The sequence below is a fragment of the Dasypus novemcinctus genome, chromosome 25, assembly GCF_030445035.2.
Source record: "Dasypus novemcinctus isolate mDasNov1 chromosome 25, mDasNov1.1.hap2, whole genome shotgun sequence".
NCBI lineage: Eukaryota > Metazoa > Chordata > Mammalia > Cingulata > Dasypodidae > Dasypus > Dasypus novemcinctus.
In genome coordinates, this window is record NC_080697.1 from 59,236,396 (window position 1) to 59,250,255 (window position 13,860).

Genomic DNA, 13,860 nt, shown 5'->3' on the forward strand with positions numbered 1-13,860 from the left:
CATGGAGTGCTGCTCTGCGCAGGACTGCTGGCCCACCCAGAGAGCAGACACAACAAAAAGAGACACAGAGAAGAGACAATAAAAGATGCAACAGACCAGAGAGCTGAGGTGGCACAAAAGAATAATCGCTTCTCTCCCACTCCAGAAGGTCCCAGGATCGGTTCCTGGAGCTGCCCAATTAGAATACAAGCAGACACAGAAGAACACACAGTGAGTGGACGCAGAGCTCAGACAATGGGGGGAGGGGGAGAAATAAATATATCAATCTTTAAAAAAAAAAGTACATAAGTAAAGATCACAGTTCTTCCAATATGTTCTCCAATTTGTCAAGTGGCACACAAATTATAAACTGTACAATTTTTAAAAACCCTCTAACCAAAAGAGGGCCATTAGCTTTCCATGATCGCAAAATAATTTATCTGCGAAACAGAGCACGGACTACTTTTGGCCACACATTAGAAATGGTTTAACTCAACTACAGAAAAACAAACAAACAATGAATTAATAATCTGTCATAACACAATGTGCTCCAGAAAATACTTTCTGGATGCAAATTCACCAATGGTATAATTCTGACAAATAGTGAATATGATTAATCTCACTGAATTGTATGTTTGGGAGAAGCTGAGATGGGAAATTTTATGTCATACGTGTTTCCACAATTTAGAGAGAGAGAGAGACTAAAGATACAATGGCAATTAAATGCCATACATGATCCTGGACTTGATCTAATCACAGAGGATAAAATGTCCAAAAAGATATTATTGGGACAACTGGAAAAAATGGAATAACGACTGCATGCTTTATATGAATACTAAATTTCTTGAACTTGATTACTGTACATAATGAGGTTACATAAGGACTATCATTGTTTTTAAAAAATATGCATGGAAACATTAAGTGCTCAAGAAGCATGATATATGCAACCTACCCTCATATGTTTATTAGATAGGTAAATACGATAAACATGGCAAAAACGTTAAAAGTTGGTAAATCTGAGTATCCTGGCAGGGAAGTATATTAGAGTTCACTTTATTGGTTTTGTATTATTTTTCAACTGTCCTGTACACTTGAAATGATTTCTAAATGAAGTTTTTTTAAATGAAAAAAGAGAAAAGTCTGAATGGAACAGAGGGAGCACGCAGGAGGAGTGGCTGACACCCTGAAGGCAGAGGTGGAGCACCCACGCAGAGGCCGGGGCGTCCGATGGGGGCCCTCCCGATGTGACACGGCGGATGGAGGCCTGCTGCGACCCCTGCCCCAACCAAACCTACACGAAGGAACGAAACAGCTCTGAACCCACCGGAAAGAAGAGCAGAGCCGCCGCCGGGAAGGGCAGAGCGCCTGCGGGGGTGGACGGTGGCAGAGCCCAATGCCTGCAGAGGGGAGCCCCTAACCCATCGCCCCGGGCACCCCAAGGAGGCCTGAGATCTGGAGGCGGCGGGGACGGGCAGGCCTGGGGCCGCAAGGGGAGGCCTGAGCCTCCTCCACTGCTGGCGGAACTCAGCGTGGGGCAGCTCCCCGAGAGTTTAAACCCGGGGCGACCGCCGGCTGCGGGCGCTGCTGCGAGGAAGGGAGGAAGGCGCCCCCGGGACCCGGCAGGGGCTCGCGCTCCCGCGTCCCCACCGGCCGGGAAGGGGGAGCCCCGCGCCCACCACTCGGCTGAGCGGCACGTGCGTGACTCACCAGATCAAGCCCCGCGCACAGGCTGCTGTTTCCTTAAAGGTCCAAGGTGAAAGGCGGGGCAGGGTCTGAGCCCTGTCCCCCCCCCCGACGAGCAAGCAAGGAGACGCTGTGAGCAGCAGCGGCAGGGCCAGGGCTGGGCCGCCCTCTGCCCCCTTCCCAGGCAGCAGCGGGGCCTGCAGAAGCCAGGCGGGCAGAGGGGTGGTGAGCAGCGTGGGGAGCCTCCTCCCCGTCCCCCAACAGCACCTATCCAAGGGCGCAGCACGGCGCCCCCCAAAGCGTCCCTCTCGCCCAGCCTCCTGACAGAGGGGCTGGAAGAAGCTGTCAACCGTGGTTTCCAGAAGAGCTTTCTAAAAGTGCCAGCCGGCGTGCGGGTCCCTCCCACCCTCTCCCCGTCCCTCTTCTTCCTGCCTAGAAGGCAGGTGCAAGGGCTGGAATTCCACCTGCCTCCTCATCACCATGAGGAGGAGACCCACAGCCAGAGAGAAGGTGCTGGAAGGAGCCTGTTCCCGCGAAGTTGCATGCCTGCCGCGGAACCGGCAGTGCCCTCCCCTGGAAGAGGCCATCCTCTTCGCGTCTGTTATTCACCATCAAACACAATTCCTCAGACAGCAACCCGAGGGCGGCCAAGGTCAGGCAGCGGGCAGGGAAGGCCAGTGCGAGGAGAGTGGCCAGGCAGGGGAGCGCAGCCTTCCTCCCCACCTCCCCAGCCCACCTGCTCACTCCTTCCTTGCGAAGCTGCTCCTCACACCTGAATCCCCTGCCCTCTCCCTTCGGGCTCTCTAACCCCCCATCCTTCAAGGCCCAACTCAAGGCCAAAGACAGAGGAGTCTTCTGCCTGCAGGCCACGACCTCGATCTGCTCAGCAGCCCCTCGGGTCAGGGTGGCCGCTTGGGCCTCGAGCCCCTGCTCTCCTCCTCCCCTGCTCTCCTCCTCCGAGCTCAACCCTCTCACCTGGAGAGGGAGAGCCTACCTCCCAAGTGAATCCTGAGTCCCCAGGGGAAGGGACCGGCTGACAGAGAGGCCAGCCCGGCTCAGCACTGGCCTCCCCAGCAGGCCACGGCCTGGGCTCCCGTCCCAGTCATGGTCACCCCAGCAGGCTGCAGCCCGGGCTCCCGCCCCATCAGCACTGGCCGCCCCAGCAGGCTGCAGCCCGGGCTCCCGCCCCATCAGCACTGGCCGCCCCAGCAGGCCACGGCCCAGGCTCCTGCCCCGGTCACAGACACCCCAGCAGGCCACAGCCCGGGCTCCCACCCCAGTCACATCACAGGCACCCCAGGCAGCAGTCGCCTGTCCACCTGGCCACCAGGTAAAGAGTCACCGAGCAGCCCTGGAACAGCGCATGCCAGTGCGGGGACACGGCCCCTCCCACCCCCCATGCACCACCCAGCGCCTCCAAGGAGCACACACGCTGCGGAAAGACCACGGGCCAGGGCCCTGCCCCGGCTGGGAAGCCTGGGCCAAGTGCTCCCCCATGCTGAGTCTCCCGTGTCCAGCGTCTGGGCCTCGGGCGCGGGCCTCTAAGGCCTCCGCCAGCTCCAGCGCAGGACGGCTTTAGAGCCTGGGCGGGGAGGAATCGACCAGCCCCGAGTGCCGACCATGTGTCGGGCGTGAATGAGCTGAACCCCACAACTTCAGCAGGTGGGCGGCGCATCCCCACTTCACAGCTGAAGGAACGAGAGCGGAGACTGAATCACCTGCTCAGGCTCACACCGCTAAGGAGGAGCAGGGCCCACTGACAGAGTCCACACGCATCTACCCCGTGCCTCCTGGGGGCGGCACGCAGCGCAGTGCCGGGGACACAGTATCGACTGGACGCAGCCCCTGCCCTGCCCAACTGTGTCTTCCACTCAAAAGGCAGGACAAAACCAGTGGTAAGAGCCCACAGGAGTCTCTCACCTGCCTAAAGTAGATAGGCCAAGAGCGAACATGGCTCAAGCAGTTGAGCACCCACCTCTCACACGGGAGGTCCTAGGAGCCTGTTTGTTTTCACTCCTAAAGAAAAACAGACAACAAGCAAAAAACCCGAGCAGACAACGAGCAAAAACAATTGAGCAGGGAGCAGATGTCACTCAAGCAGTTGAGCACCCACCTCCCATATGGGAGGTCCCGGGTTCAGTTCCCAGTGCCTCCTAAAAAAAAAAACAGACAACTAGCAAAAAAAAAAACACACACACACAATGAGCAAAAACACGAGCACAAACAACTCAGCACAAACGACCACGCAAACAGACGAGGGAGCCCTCCTGTGGGGGAAGCAGGCAGGGCAGGCTTCTCAGAGGACGTGATATCTAAGCCAAATCCAGAACAGAAACTAAGAGCTACCAGGGTAAACCAAGGGGGCAGGAACCGGACAGAGTTGAGAGAAAAGGACAGCCTGCCCAAGCAGGAGGGAGCAACGCGTCAAAGCCAAGAGCGAGAAAGAGTGTTAGAGGAGCTCCAGGCTTCAGCGGGATGGGAAGTCAGATTCGGGGAAGGTGAAAGCAGGCTGGAGGAGGAGGCTGGAGTCAGAGCACAAGGAGCTTGTGGGCCCGCCTGAGGAATTTGCTCAAGGCAAAGAAGGCAGATTCGAACACAGAACGGACCGCTATGCTCCATCCCTAGCATCACCGCCGGCCCTGTGGGACTCCTCGGTGGTTCCCGAGCAGGGCGCACCCCCTAACTTGGGGCCTCCAGCTCCTGCACGTTTATTTTTGGACGGTTCCCCAGGCTACAAAGTGCCCACTTCTGCCCTGGGGCATCTCACTGGAAGAGGAGCAGCTGTGGGCGTCCTGGCCGTGGAAGCGGTACCAGGAGAATTCTCAGGACCGTTCCAGGGAGGCAGGGAAGGTGCAGGCGGACCCGCCCACCCGCGGCAAGTGCCAACAAGCCTCACCTGCACGTCCCGCAGCCACAGGGCCTGCAGGTCGGCGGGGCAGAGCTTCCTGCTGCTGCCCCCAGTCTTGGCCACCTGCTGCCCCACAAAGGGGGTGACCAAGCGGTGAAACTTCCTCACGGATGGCCCTTCCGGCATCCCTGTGGGCAGAGAGGGGCAAGGAGATGGCAGCGACTCAGCGTCTCCGCCAGGTGCCAGGGTGCAACAGGAGTGCGGCCGGGGGGTCCCGGGGAAGACGGCGGGGGCAGGTCCTTGCCAGACATCCTGGGTCCTGGCTCCCCTTTCCAGCCTCCTCGCCTCGACTCTGCATTTAGCAAATGCTTGTGAAGCACCCAGTGCCCTGCGTCACTTAGCCGGCATCCTCCACGCCAAGCCGGCGCAGCTGCCACAGCACCAAGGCCTCGTGGCTTTTTACCTGGACTGTGAGCCCCTGGCTCTCCCAGGCCCTCCCTGCCCCCAAGCCCACCCACAAACCCCCTTTAGAGGAGAGGTGATCCGGGGGGGACACTGGCCTTCTTTCCCACCTGGGCCCTGCTCTCCCACGGGGGCACCTCCAGCAGGGGAGAGAAGATGCCCGGGCAGGGTGCGCCTGTGCTCAGAGGCTGAGCGCCTGCTTGGTGTATGCGAGGTCTCGGGTTCAACTCCCGGTACCTCCTAAAAAAACAGAATAAACCCTGGGCAGTGTCCTCATTCATCAAGCGCTCTGGGTCTCTGTGAGTCGTGCACCTTGCCAGGTGTGGGTTTCGGGTGCTGTATGTCCAGAGCAGGGAGCCTTGTCCAGCTCAAGTTCAGCCATTACCCCAGAACGATGGAGAAATCATTGACCTCTACCCCTGATTATCCGTGACCCTCTTCTCTCACCTCCCTGAGTCATCCATGCTCGTGGAGAGGTGGCCGCACGAGGTGCAGATGCTTGATCTGCAAGTTCTGGGTGAGTGGGCTTGGCGGCCGTGCCAGCCCTGTGCCCACCCCCGGTGGCCCCGCCAGCCCTGTGCCCACCACCGCAAGCCCCTGCTAAGCCCCTGGGCCCTCGTCAGCACCAGCCTCACTGCGATGGACCGGAAACCGAAAAAACTAGGCACCGACAGGGTGGGAGCTGTCGCCGGGCGGCAATTCTGAAAACAGCACTGCAGCACTCTGCATTGGGCCGTCTTAGAACCCGGGGCTCCTGGGGGTGTGATTGCAGCATTTTCCGGGGGCCAGTTAAGTAAGAGCTGTCGCTCTCCGATGGGCTGGAATGGCATGAAAGGTTCCCCACCCGCCCTTCACGCCCCTCTACAGGGGTCCTGACCCGAGGGCTCCAGGCCACTGCCGACCTGGACCAGCTCATCTCCAACGGGAGAAGCTTCTGGAAGGGCGCCCCTGAGCCCGGGCCCCTAGCCCTCGGACTCTTCAGAGAAGGGCTGGGCAGCTCTGTGCCCGAGGGGAGGCGCTGCCCGCCGAGGACCCCGGCCCTGCCCCTGCGCGCCAGCCCACGGCCCACACTTGAAGCAGGGGCCGGGTGCTGGGCGGGGGCGCTCCTGGACGAGGAGCGAGGGTCTAGAAGGCCTGCTCTCCCCACAGGTCAACTACAGCGAGATCAAATCCAAGGCCTGCTCCCCAGCTCTGGTGGTGCACAGTCGGGGAGGGCACTGGGAGGTGGGGGGTGGGGGAGGCCGGCGAAGGGGGAGGGGAGGTAGGGGGAGGGGAGGTGGGGGGAGGGGAGGTGGGGGGAGGGGAGGTGGGGGGAGGCCAGTGTGGTAGGGAGAGGGGAGGAGGCGAGGGGGGAAAACGGGGGGGGGGGGGAGGCAGGGGGAGGGGAAGCCGGCGGGGGGGGGGGAGTGGCCGGGTGGGGGAGGGGAGGCGGGGGAGGGGAGGCGCGGGGGGGGGCAGGCAGGGTAGGGGGAAGGGAGGAGACGGCAGGGGGAGGGGTGGCGGGGGGGGTGAAGACGGGGGAGGGGAGGCGGGCGGAAGGGGGGCCGGCGGGGGGGGGGGAAGAGTCGGCGCGGGGGTGGGGCAGGGGGAGTCGGGGAGTGCGGGAGGCAGCGGGGTCCCGCGGGGCAGCCCAGGAGGCGGCGGTCCCGGGAAGGAAAAGGAGCCACCCGGGGCGCGCGTCCCAAGGGCCGCCCCCACCAGGCGTGCCGCGGCGACAACCTGCGACACGAGCGTCCTCCGGTTCCGCGGAGAGGCGGGGTCACGCGGGGCACCGGGGCGGAGGGCGGGGACTACGCGAGGCCCGCACGGCCGCCGCGGCGTGGGGGGGGGACCGTCGGGGGGCGTAGGGGGGTGGGCCGAGCGCGTGCTCGCGGCTCCCGGGGTCGGGCGCAGGGGCGGGGCGTGCAGAGGCTGGGGCAGGCCCTCGGAGGCTGAGGCTGGGACTGGGAGAGGGGGGACGCCACACCCTGGGGGGAGGAGGGGCCACCCACTGTGGGGAGGAGAGAGGCGGGGCACGCTGTGTGAAGTGGGAGAGGGGGGCACACTGCTCCTGGAAGGTGGCGAGAGGCCCAGCTGGTGCCAGGGTCTGAGGACGGCGGGGGCGGGGGCGGGGGCGGGGGCGGGTGGCGCCGCAGGGAAGGGTGCGCCCCTCCGCGCCTGCGCCCTGAGGCCCTCCCGGCCGCTCGCACCTGCGCTCACTCCGCCTTGCGGGCAGGTCCAGGTGCGCTCCACCTTCAGAGCGGTCCATCCTGGCGAAGTGTGCGCGGCCCTGGGACGTGCCTCGAGCCTTGACCGCACACCGTGGGGGGTAGCATGGGGTGTGCGAGTTCAAAAAATTATGTCCGCAAAGCAGCGATCTCACCTGTGCACTGCTGCCATCTTGCTGCGCCACCCCCCCCTCCCCCCCCCCGTCTGCTCACCTAGAGGGCGCAGGGCACGCCCTTCCACCTGCCCTGCGGTAGTGGGCCTTTAAGATGCCAGGCAGGTCCTGTGGCCAGCCCCGCCCCAACCCTCCTGTGAATCCCATTACCTGGCTTAAAAGTCAGTCTGTAGCACACCCCTCTGGGCTCATCTGCTGTTTGCCCCTTTTGTTCTTTGACAAAAGCGAGGTCAAGGGCCCTGGGCCTCTGCTGTTCTCTCTAGCATGGTCACTCCCCCATCTCCTTATTTTTGTATAGCAAGTATTTTGTGTTTGTATCTTCACAAACGTCTTTAGAGGAACATTTCTTTACCATCCTGTCTAAAATACTCTTCCCAATACAACCCATTACTCAGCTTTATTTTTCTGCTCAGCACTGATCACTGCTTGTAATTACATTTGTTTTACACGTTCACTTTCTATCTCTCTTCCATTAGAATGTACACACGGTGAGGGTGGGAATCTTGTCAGTCTTGTTTGCCACTGTGTCCCCAACACCTGGACCACGGACTGGCACTTAGCGGATGCTCAATAAATAGTTGTGGACTGAATGACTCATTTGTGGCCCAGCTCGGCTACATGCCAGAGGTATCATCTTGGGCAAGTTATTTAACCCAAGAATCACCTTTCCCATTTTAAAATAGGAAAGAATAGTAACACAGTGCTTGGTGCTTAATAAAAGTGTGATGGTTCATCTCCTGGGTCAGCTTGTCCAGTGGGTGTCCAGTTGTTTGGCCAAGCAAGCTTTGGCACGTTTGCTATTGTGAGAGCATTTTCGGACATGAATTTGCATTTATAAGCTGTTGATTGCAACGATGGCTCGTTGCGTCTACAATCAGCAAGGCAGACTGCCCTCAGTAATGTGGAGAGTCTCCGCAGCCAATCAGCTGGAAGCCTTCAAAGCCTGAACTGAGGATTTCAGAAGCAGAAAGAGGAATTTCTACTTCAACTCCGGTCAGCCAAATTCCCCTGGGCATGGACTGGCTTAGACCAGACTCAGGTTTATCGGAGTGCCCCCTGTCCTGCGGCGTTCAGACTTGGCGCACTGCAGGACAGTCTTTATTGGCGTTCCCAGCTTGGGGCCTGCCCTGTGGGATTTGAACTCGCCAGCCCCAAGGTTGTCCAATGAGCCAGTTCCTCGTAATCAATCACTTTCTATCTGCCTGCCTGTCTATCTAGCTCTCTGATCTTTTCTCTTTCTCTGGAGAATGCTAATATGCAAAGTTAGCTATTATTATTATTATTATCCCCAGATACCATCACACAGAATGTACTTAATAATTGTTGCCTTAAAAAAGACAGACTACTGTAGAGAACAGTTGGTTCGTTGCTAAATAAAAGCACTGTGGGGAGTATTGGTAAAAAGACAAGCCTTTTGGTTGATTTTGCTCAGCCTCCAGGCCTAAGGGAGTAATTCTGAGAAAGAAACTGAGGTTATCAGGAAGTTCTCATAATGTTTTTAAAGGGTGAGATTTACACCTACTATTTTCTATTATCTGAATGTTATTTTCATTTTTACCATAAGCAATTTTTGCTTTAAAATTACTTAATTTAAATTTTGATTTAAAAATCAAAATTTTATGTAAGGAAGCGGATGTGGCTCAACGGCTAGAGCGTCCACCTGCCATATGGGAGGTCCAGGGTTCAAACCCCGGGCCTCCTGACCCATGTGGTGAGCTGGCCCACATGCAGCGCTGATGCACGCAAGGAGTGCCGTGCCACGCAGGGGTGTCCCCCACGTAGGGGAGCCCCACAGGCAAGGAGTGTGCCCCGTAAGGAGAGCCACCCTGCACAAAAAAAGAGCAGCCTGCCCAAGAATGGCGCCACACACACGGAGAGCTGACACAGCAAGATGACGAAGCAAAAAGACACAGATTCCCACGCCACTGACAAGAATGCAAGAGGACACAGAAGAACACAGCGAATGGACACAGAGAGCAGACAACGGGGGGAGGTGGGGAGAGAAATAAATAAAAAATAAATCTTTAAAAAAAAATTTATGTTAAAGAATAAGAAAGGTAAAATAACAGGCTCTTTTAAAATAAGTTCTCCAAGGAGTCTGGGGCCCTGTCTGAGCGGACATTCAGGAGGTGGCCCAGCAGCGCAGCCCTCCGCGGGCCCGGCCGAGAGGCCTCTGGGAGTGCTTGCCCGGCGGACGGGCCGCCCCTCAGCGCTGTCCTGCCGAGGGCCCGGGCGCCGCGCCAGTCCGCCGGGCGGCGGAAGGCCGGGCGCCGGAGCGGGTTGGCTTCACAGCGGCGATTTGTCAGCTTTCCCGCGCACAGCGCCGAGGCTGGGACAGTCCAGATGGAGGCCACAGAGCCTGCTGCCGGCCGCCCGGACTGCTCCGCCCCCGGCCAGGCACGGGCGTCTGCGGGCCTCTCCCTGCGCTTCCGAGCCTCCTTGCTTCCGCTTCTTGCTTCGTGGCTTTCCCGCGCTGTCTGAATTTATTCTCTTATTAAGGAGCCCAGTAAGAGGCTTAGGACTCACCCTGACCGTGGCTTACTGAAGCCCCTAACCCGGGGCTCCTCCCCGCTGGAGCCCCCACCCCCAGAGTGGACCCGTTCTCAGAGCATGGCTTTTCCGGGTTCACACAGCTTCGAACCTTCCCTGGCAGGGAGTGAGAGCAGGAAGGCCCGGGGAAGCCCGGGGTATCTGGATCCTGGGTTTGGAGACGGGGGGCATGAGATTTAGGGCATGTGGTTGGCGGGAGGAATGCCCAAGGAGCTTCTGGCCTCCCTCGCTCCACACGTCATCTGCAAACGACACCCACCACAGGACGCCTCCTGCTTGGGGTCAGCTTCCAGCTTCCCTTCCCGGAGACCCTGAGACGGGAGGGAAGCCACGGCCTCATTCCTCATCTCTTCTTCGGATCTGGCATCTGAGAAGGCCCTGCGGAGGCCAAAGGGCTGCGCCGCTGAGAAACCAAATGTTCGCAGCTTAGCCGTCACTTACGGAGCACGTGCTACGCTCAAGGCGCTGCGCTGGGCCCTTCTCCTATTTTGCCCCATGTAGCAGTTTGGTATAGTTATGCATTCCAAAATAGATATTGGATGGTGTTTGTAAACTGGTCTGTACCTGAGTGTGATTAAATTATGATTAGGGCTTTGATTGGGCCACATCAGTAGGGCATTGTGTCCCCACCCCTTGGTGGGTGGGGACTCACAGATAAAAGGCATGGCAAAGGACAGAGTTGAGGGTTTTCTTTTTTTTTAAGGTTTATTTATTTATTTTTCTCCCCTCCCCCCCGACCCTGGCTGTCCGCTCTCTGTGTCTCCTTGCTGAGTCCTCTTCTTTGTCCGTTTCTGTTGTTGTCAGTGGCACGGGAATCCGTGTCTCTTTTTGCCACGTCACCTTGTTGTGTCAGTTCTCCGTATATGCTGTGCCATTCCTGGGCAGGTGGCACTTTCTTTCACGCTGGGCGGCTCTCCTTACAGGGCGCACTCCTTGCACATGGGGCTCCCCTACGTGGGGGACACCCCTGCATGGCAGGGCACTCCTTGCGCGCATCAGCACTGCGCATGGGCCAGCTCCACACGGGTCAAGGAGGCCCGGGGTTTGAACCGCGGATCTCCCATGTGGTAGACGGACGCCCTAACCACTGGGCCAAGTCCGCCATCCCAGAGTTGAGGATTTTGATGTTGGAGTTTGATGCTGAAGCCTTAAGCTGGAGCCATAGGAAGTAAGCTCACAGAGGAAACAGAAGCAAGCCCCAGGAAGAGAGGAACCCTGAGCCCAGGAAGAAGCAAGCCCTGGGAAGAGAGAAACCCTGAACCCAGAGAGAAGCAAGACCCTGTAAGGGAGGAACCCAGGAAGCCTGAACCCTCACAGACGTCGGCAGCCATCTTGCTCCAACATGTGGAAATAGACTTTGGTGAGGGAAGTAACTTATGCTTTATGGCCTGGTATCTGTAAGCTCCTACCCCAAATAAATACCCTTTATAAAAGTCAACAGGCTTCTGGTATTTTGCATTAGCACCCCTTTGGCCGACTAATACACCCCATTATCTCTGGACATACAAACGAGTCACAGCATCTCTGAATATATTCCTTTATTAAGGGGGATACTGTTCCACGGTGTTATCATGCTGCTGTAAAGCCAGGCTTCTCCAACTTTAATGTGCATATGAGTCACTGGGAATCTTGTTATTGCAGATTCTAACCAGGAGGCGTGCAGCAGGGCCCAAGATTTTGCCTTTCTGGTAAGTTCCCAGCTGCTGCTGCTGCTGCTGCTGCTGTTGCTGGTGCAGGGACCACATTTTACTTATTTAATTTATTTGTTTTTTAATCTCTCCCCCCCCCCCCAGTTGTCTGCTCTCTGTGTCCATTCGCTGTGTGCTCTTCTGTGTCCGCTTCTGTTCTTGTCAGTGGCACGGGGAATCTGTGTCTATTTTTGTTCCATCATCTTGCTTCGTCAGCTCTGTGTGTGCAGTGCCACTCCTGGGCAGGCTGCACTTTCTTTCCTGCAGGGCGGCTCTCCTTATGGGGCGCACTCCTTGCAGGTGGGGCTCCCCTACGCGGGAACACCCCTGTGTGGCACGGCACTCCTTGCGTACATCAGCAGGTGGACCAGCTCACCACACGGGCCAGGAGACCCTGGGTTTGAACCCTGGACCTCCCATGTGGTAGGCAGTTGTTCTATCAGTTGGGCCAAATCCGCTTCCCCAGGGACCACATTTTGAGAAGCAAGGGCTTAGAGCTCAGTGCTTGGCTCTTGTGCTGATTAATTTCTTGTGTTTGTTTGGCCAAGTTACAGTGTCCAGTCATTTGGTCCAGCAAGTGCCGGCCTGGTTGTTACTGGGGGGGTACTTTGTAGATGGATCTAAATCATTTATCCATTGATTGCAGCTACAATTAGCAAAGGAGCTTGCCCTCAGCAGTGTGGGTCGCCTCACCTTATCAGCCGGTGGCCTTAAAGGGGGAACCGAGGACTTCGGCAGGCAGAAGGAAGAACTTCCAGCTGTACTTCAGATACCCAGGTTCCCCGGGAGAATCCCCCTCTACCTTCATCAGCGTTCCCAACTTGTGGCTTCTCCTGGGGAATTCGACAGCACCTCATCAAACTCCCGGCTGCGACCTCCCCTGCAAATCTGGTCCACCAATCCCCACTGGCACGTGAGCCAATTCCTATAATAAATCTCAATATGTTCATATATATATACACACACACACACAGAGTATACATGTATGCAGTCAGGTCTGTTTCTCTGGAGAAACCTAACACATAATTCAGTAATTGATAGGCATTCAATAAATACCTGTTGAATGAATGATTAAATGAGATATTAGCAAGGAAACACTTATAAACTGTAAAGTGCCATGCAAGTATATGCAATCATCATTCTAAGAAAACAAGACTGAAGAATATTCTTAGAAAAGGGCAATGGCTGGAAGAAAACCACTAGAGGCTAGCGGTTAGGAGCACTTCTTGGGCATCAGTTTGCCTGGATTCAAGTCCCACCTTCCAGCTGGGAGAGCTTGGGCAGGTAGCTTAATCTTTCGGTTCCTCAGTTTCTTCATCTGTAGAATGGAGCGAAAGGCCTACTTCTTTGGGTTATTGAGGTGATTCACATAAAGCTCTTAGCAATGGGCCTGACACACAGCAGAAGTTCAGTGTATTTTTATTATTGTTTGTCTGTCTCCTAGATCTGAGGGCAACCCCCATGCCCTCAGGGGTACAGGCCCCAAGAACTTAAGAGTCAGTGCCAGCTGCCCAAGGGCCATGGAGCCAATTTCTCTCTCTCTGTCCCACATTTATCCAACACGGTTCAAGTTATAATATATATGAAAATAGATTAAGATACAGCTGCATCAAGCCTCAGAGGTCTTTCATTTCAGTACCCTGCAGCCCCTCTCAAGCCTCCTCATCACCTCAATGTCGTTTATTGATTTAAGAAAATACAGGAGAAGAGACATGGCTCAAGCAGTCGAGTACCCGTCTACCACAGGGGAGATACCAGGGTTGGCTCCTGGTGCCTCCTAAAGAAGACAAGCAAGACAGTGAACTGACGTGATGGGTTGGTGTGGCAAGATGATGCAACGAGGAGACACAATGAGAGACACAACAGGCAGGGAGTGGAGGTAGCTCATGGGATTGGGCACCACCCTTCCATATAGGAGATCCTAGGTCCAATTACCAGTGCCTCCTAAAAATAAAATGAGCAGACACAGAGAGCACACACAAGCAGACACAACGAGCACAAGCAATGGGGGTGTGTGTGATTAAATAAAATAAATCTTAAAAAAAAATTCACCAGAACTTACAGCACAGCACCCTGGAGAATCTGGATCTGAGTCCTGCAGGGCTGCCGAAGCTGGGATTACCTTCTAGAGCCTATAGGCCACTCTGCATTAGCTCTGCATTAATGGTATTTCTATTCTTTGAAGGGGCATTGAGAATCAAAGACTGATGACAGAGATTGGTCAAGTGATGTAATTCTGTTTGGGGCCCCAAACCAAAGAAGCAATAAGC

At 56.6% G+C, this 13,860-nt stretch overlaps 1 protein-coding gene across 6 annotated transcripts in view; it reads right to left on the bottom strand.

Annotated features, from left to right (window-relative positions):
* Nucleotides 1-7,352, bottom strand: part of NEIL2 (nei like DNA glycosylase 2) — a 20,932-nt gene extending 13,580 nt beyond the window's left edge. For 3 of the 6 annotated variants that reach the window (XR_009183501.2, XR_009183502.2, XM_004449049.4), the window contains exons 1-2: nt 5,420-6,173; nt 4,559-4,698 (exon numbers count right to left, since the gene is read on the bottom strand). Coding sequence is in view for 3 of the 6 variants with exons in the window: in XM_004449049.4 (XP_004449106.2) it covers nt 4,559-4,698; nt 5,420-5,432 (153 nt within the window). In the remaining 3 variants the exon portion in view is untranslated. Of the gene's footprint in view, nt 1-4,558; nt 4,699-5,419; nt 6,174-6,691; nt 6,817-7,161 lie in introns of those variants that run through there. The other 3 variants (XR_009183503.1, XM_058288024.1, XM_071211857.1) reach the window with 2 other exon arrangements.
* Nucleotides 7,353-13,860: the final 6,508 nt, after the last annotated feature.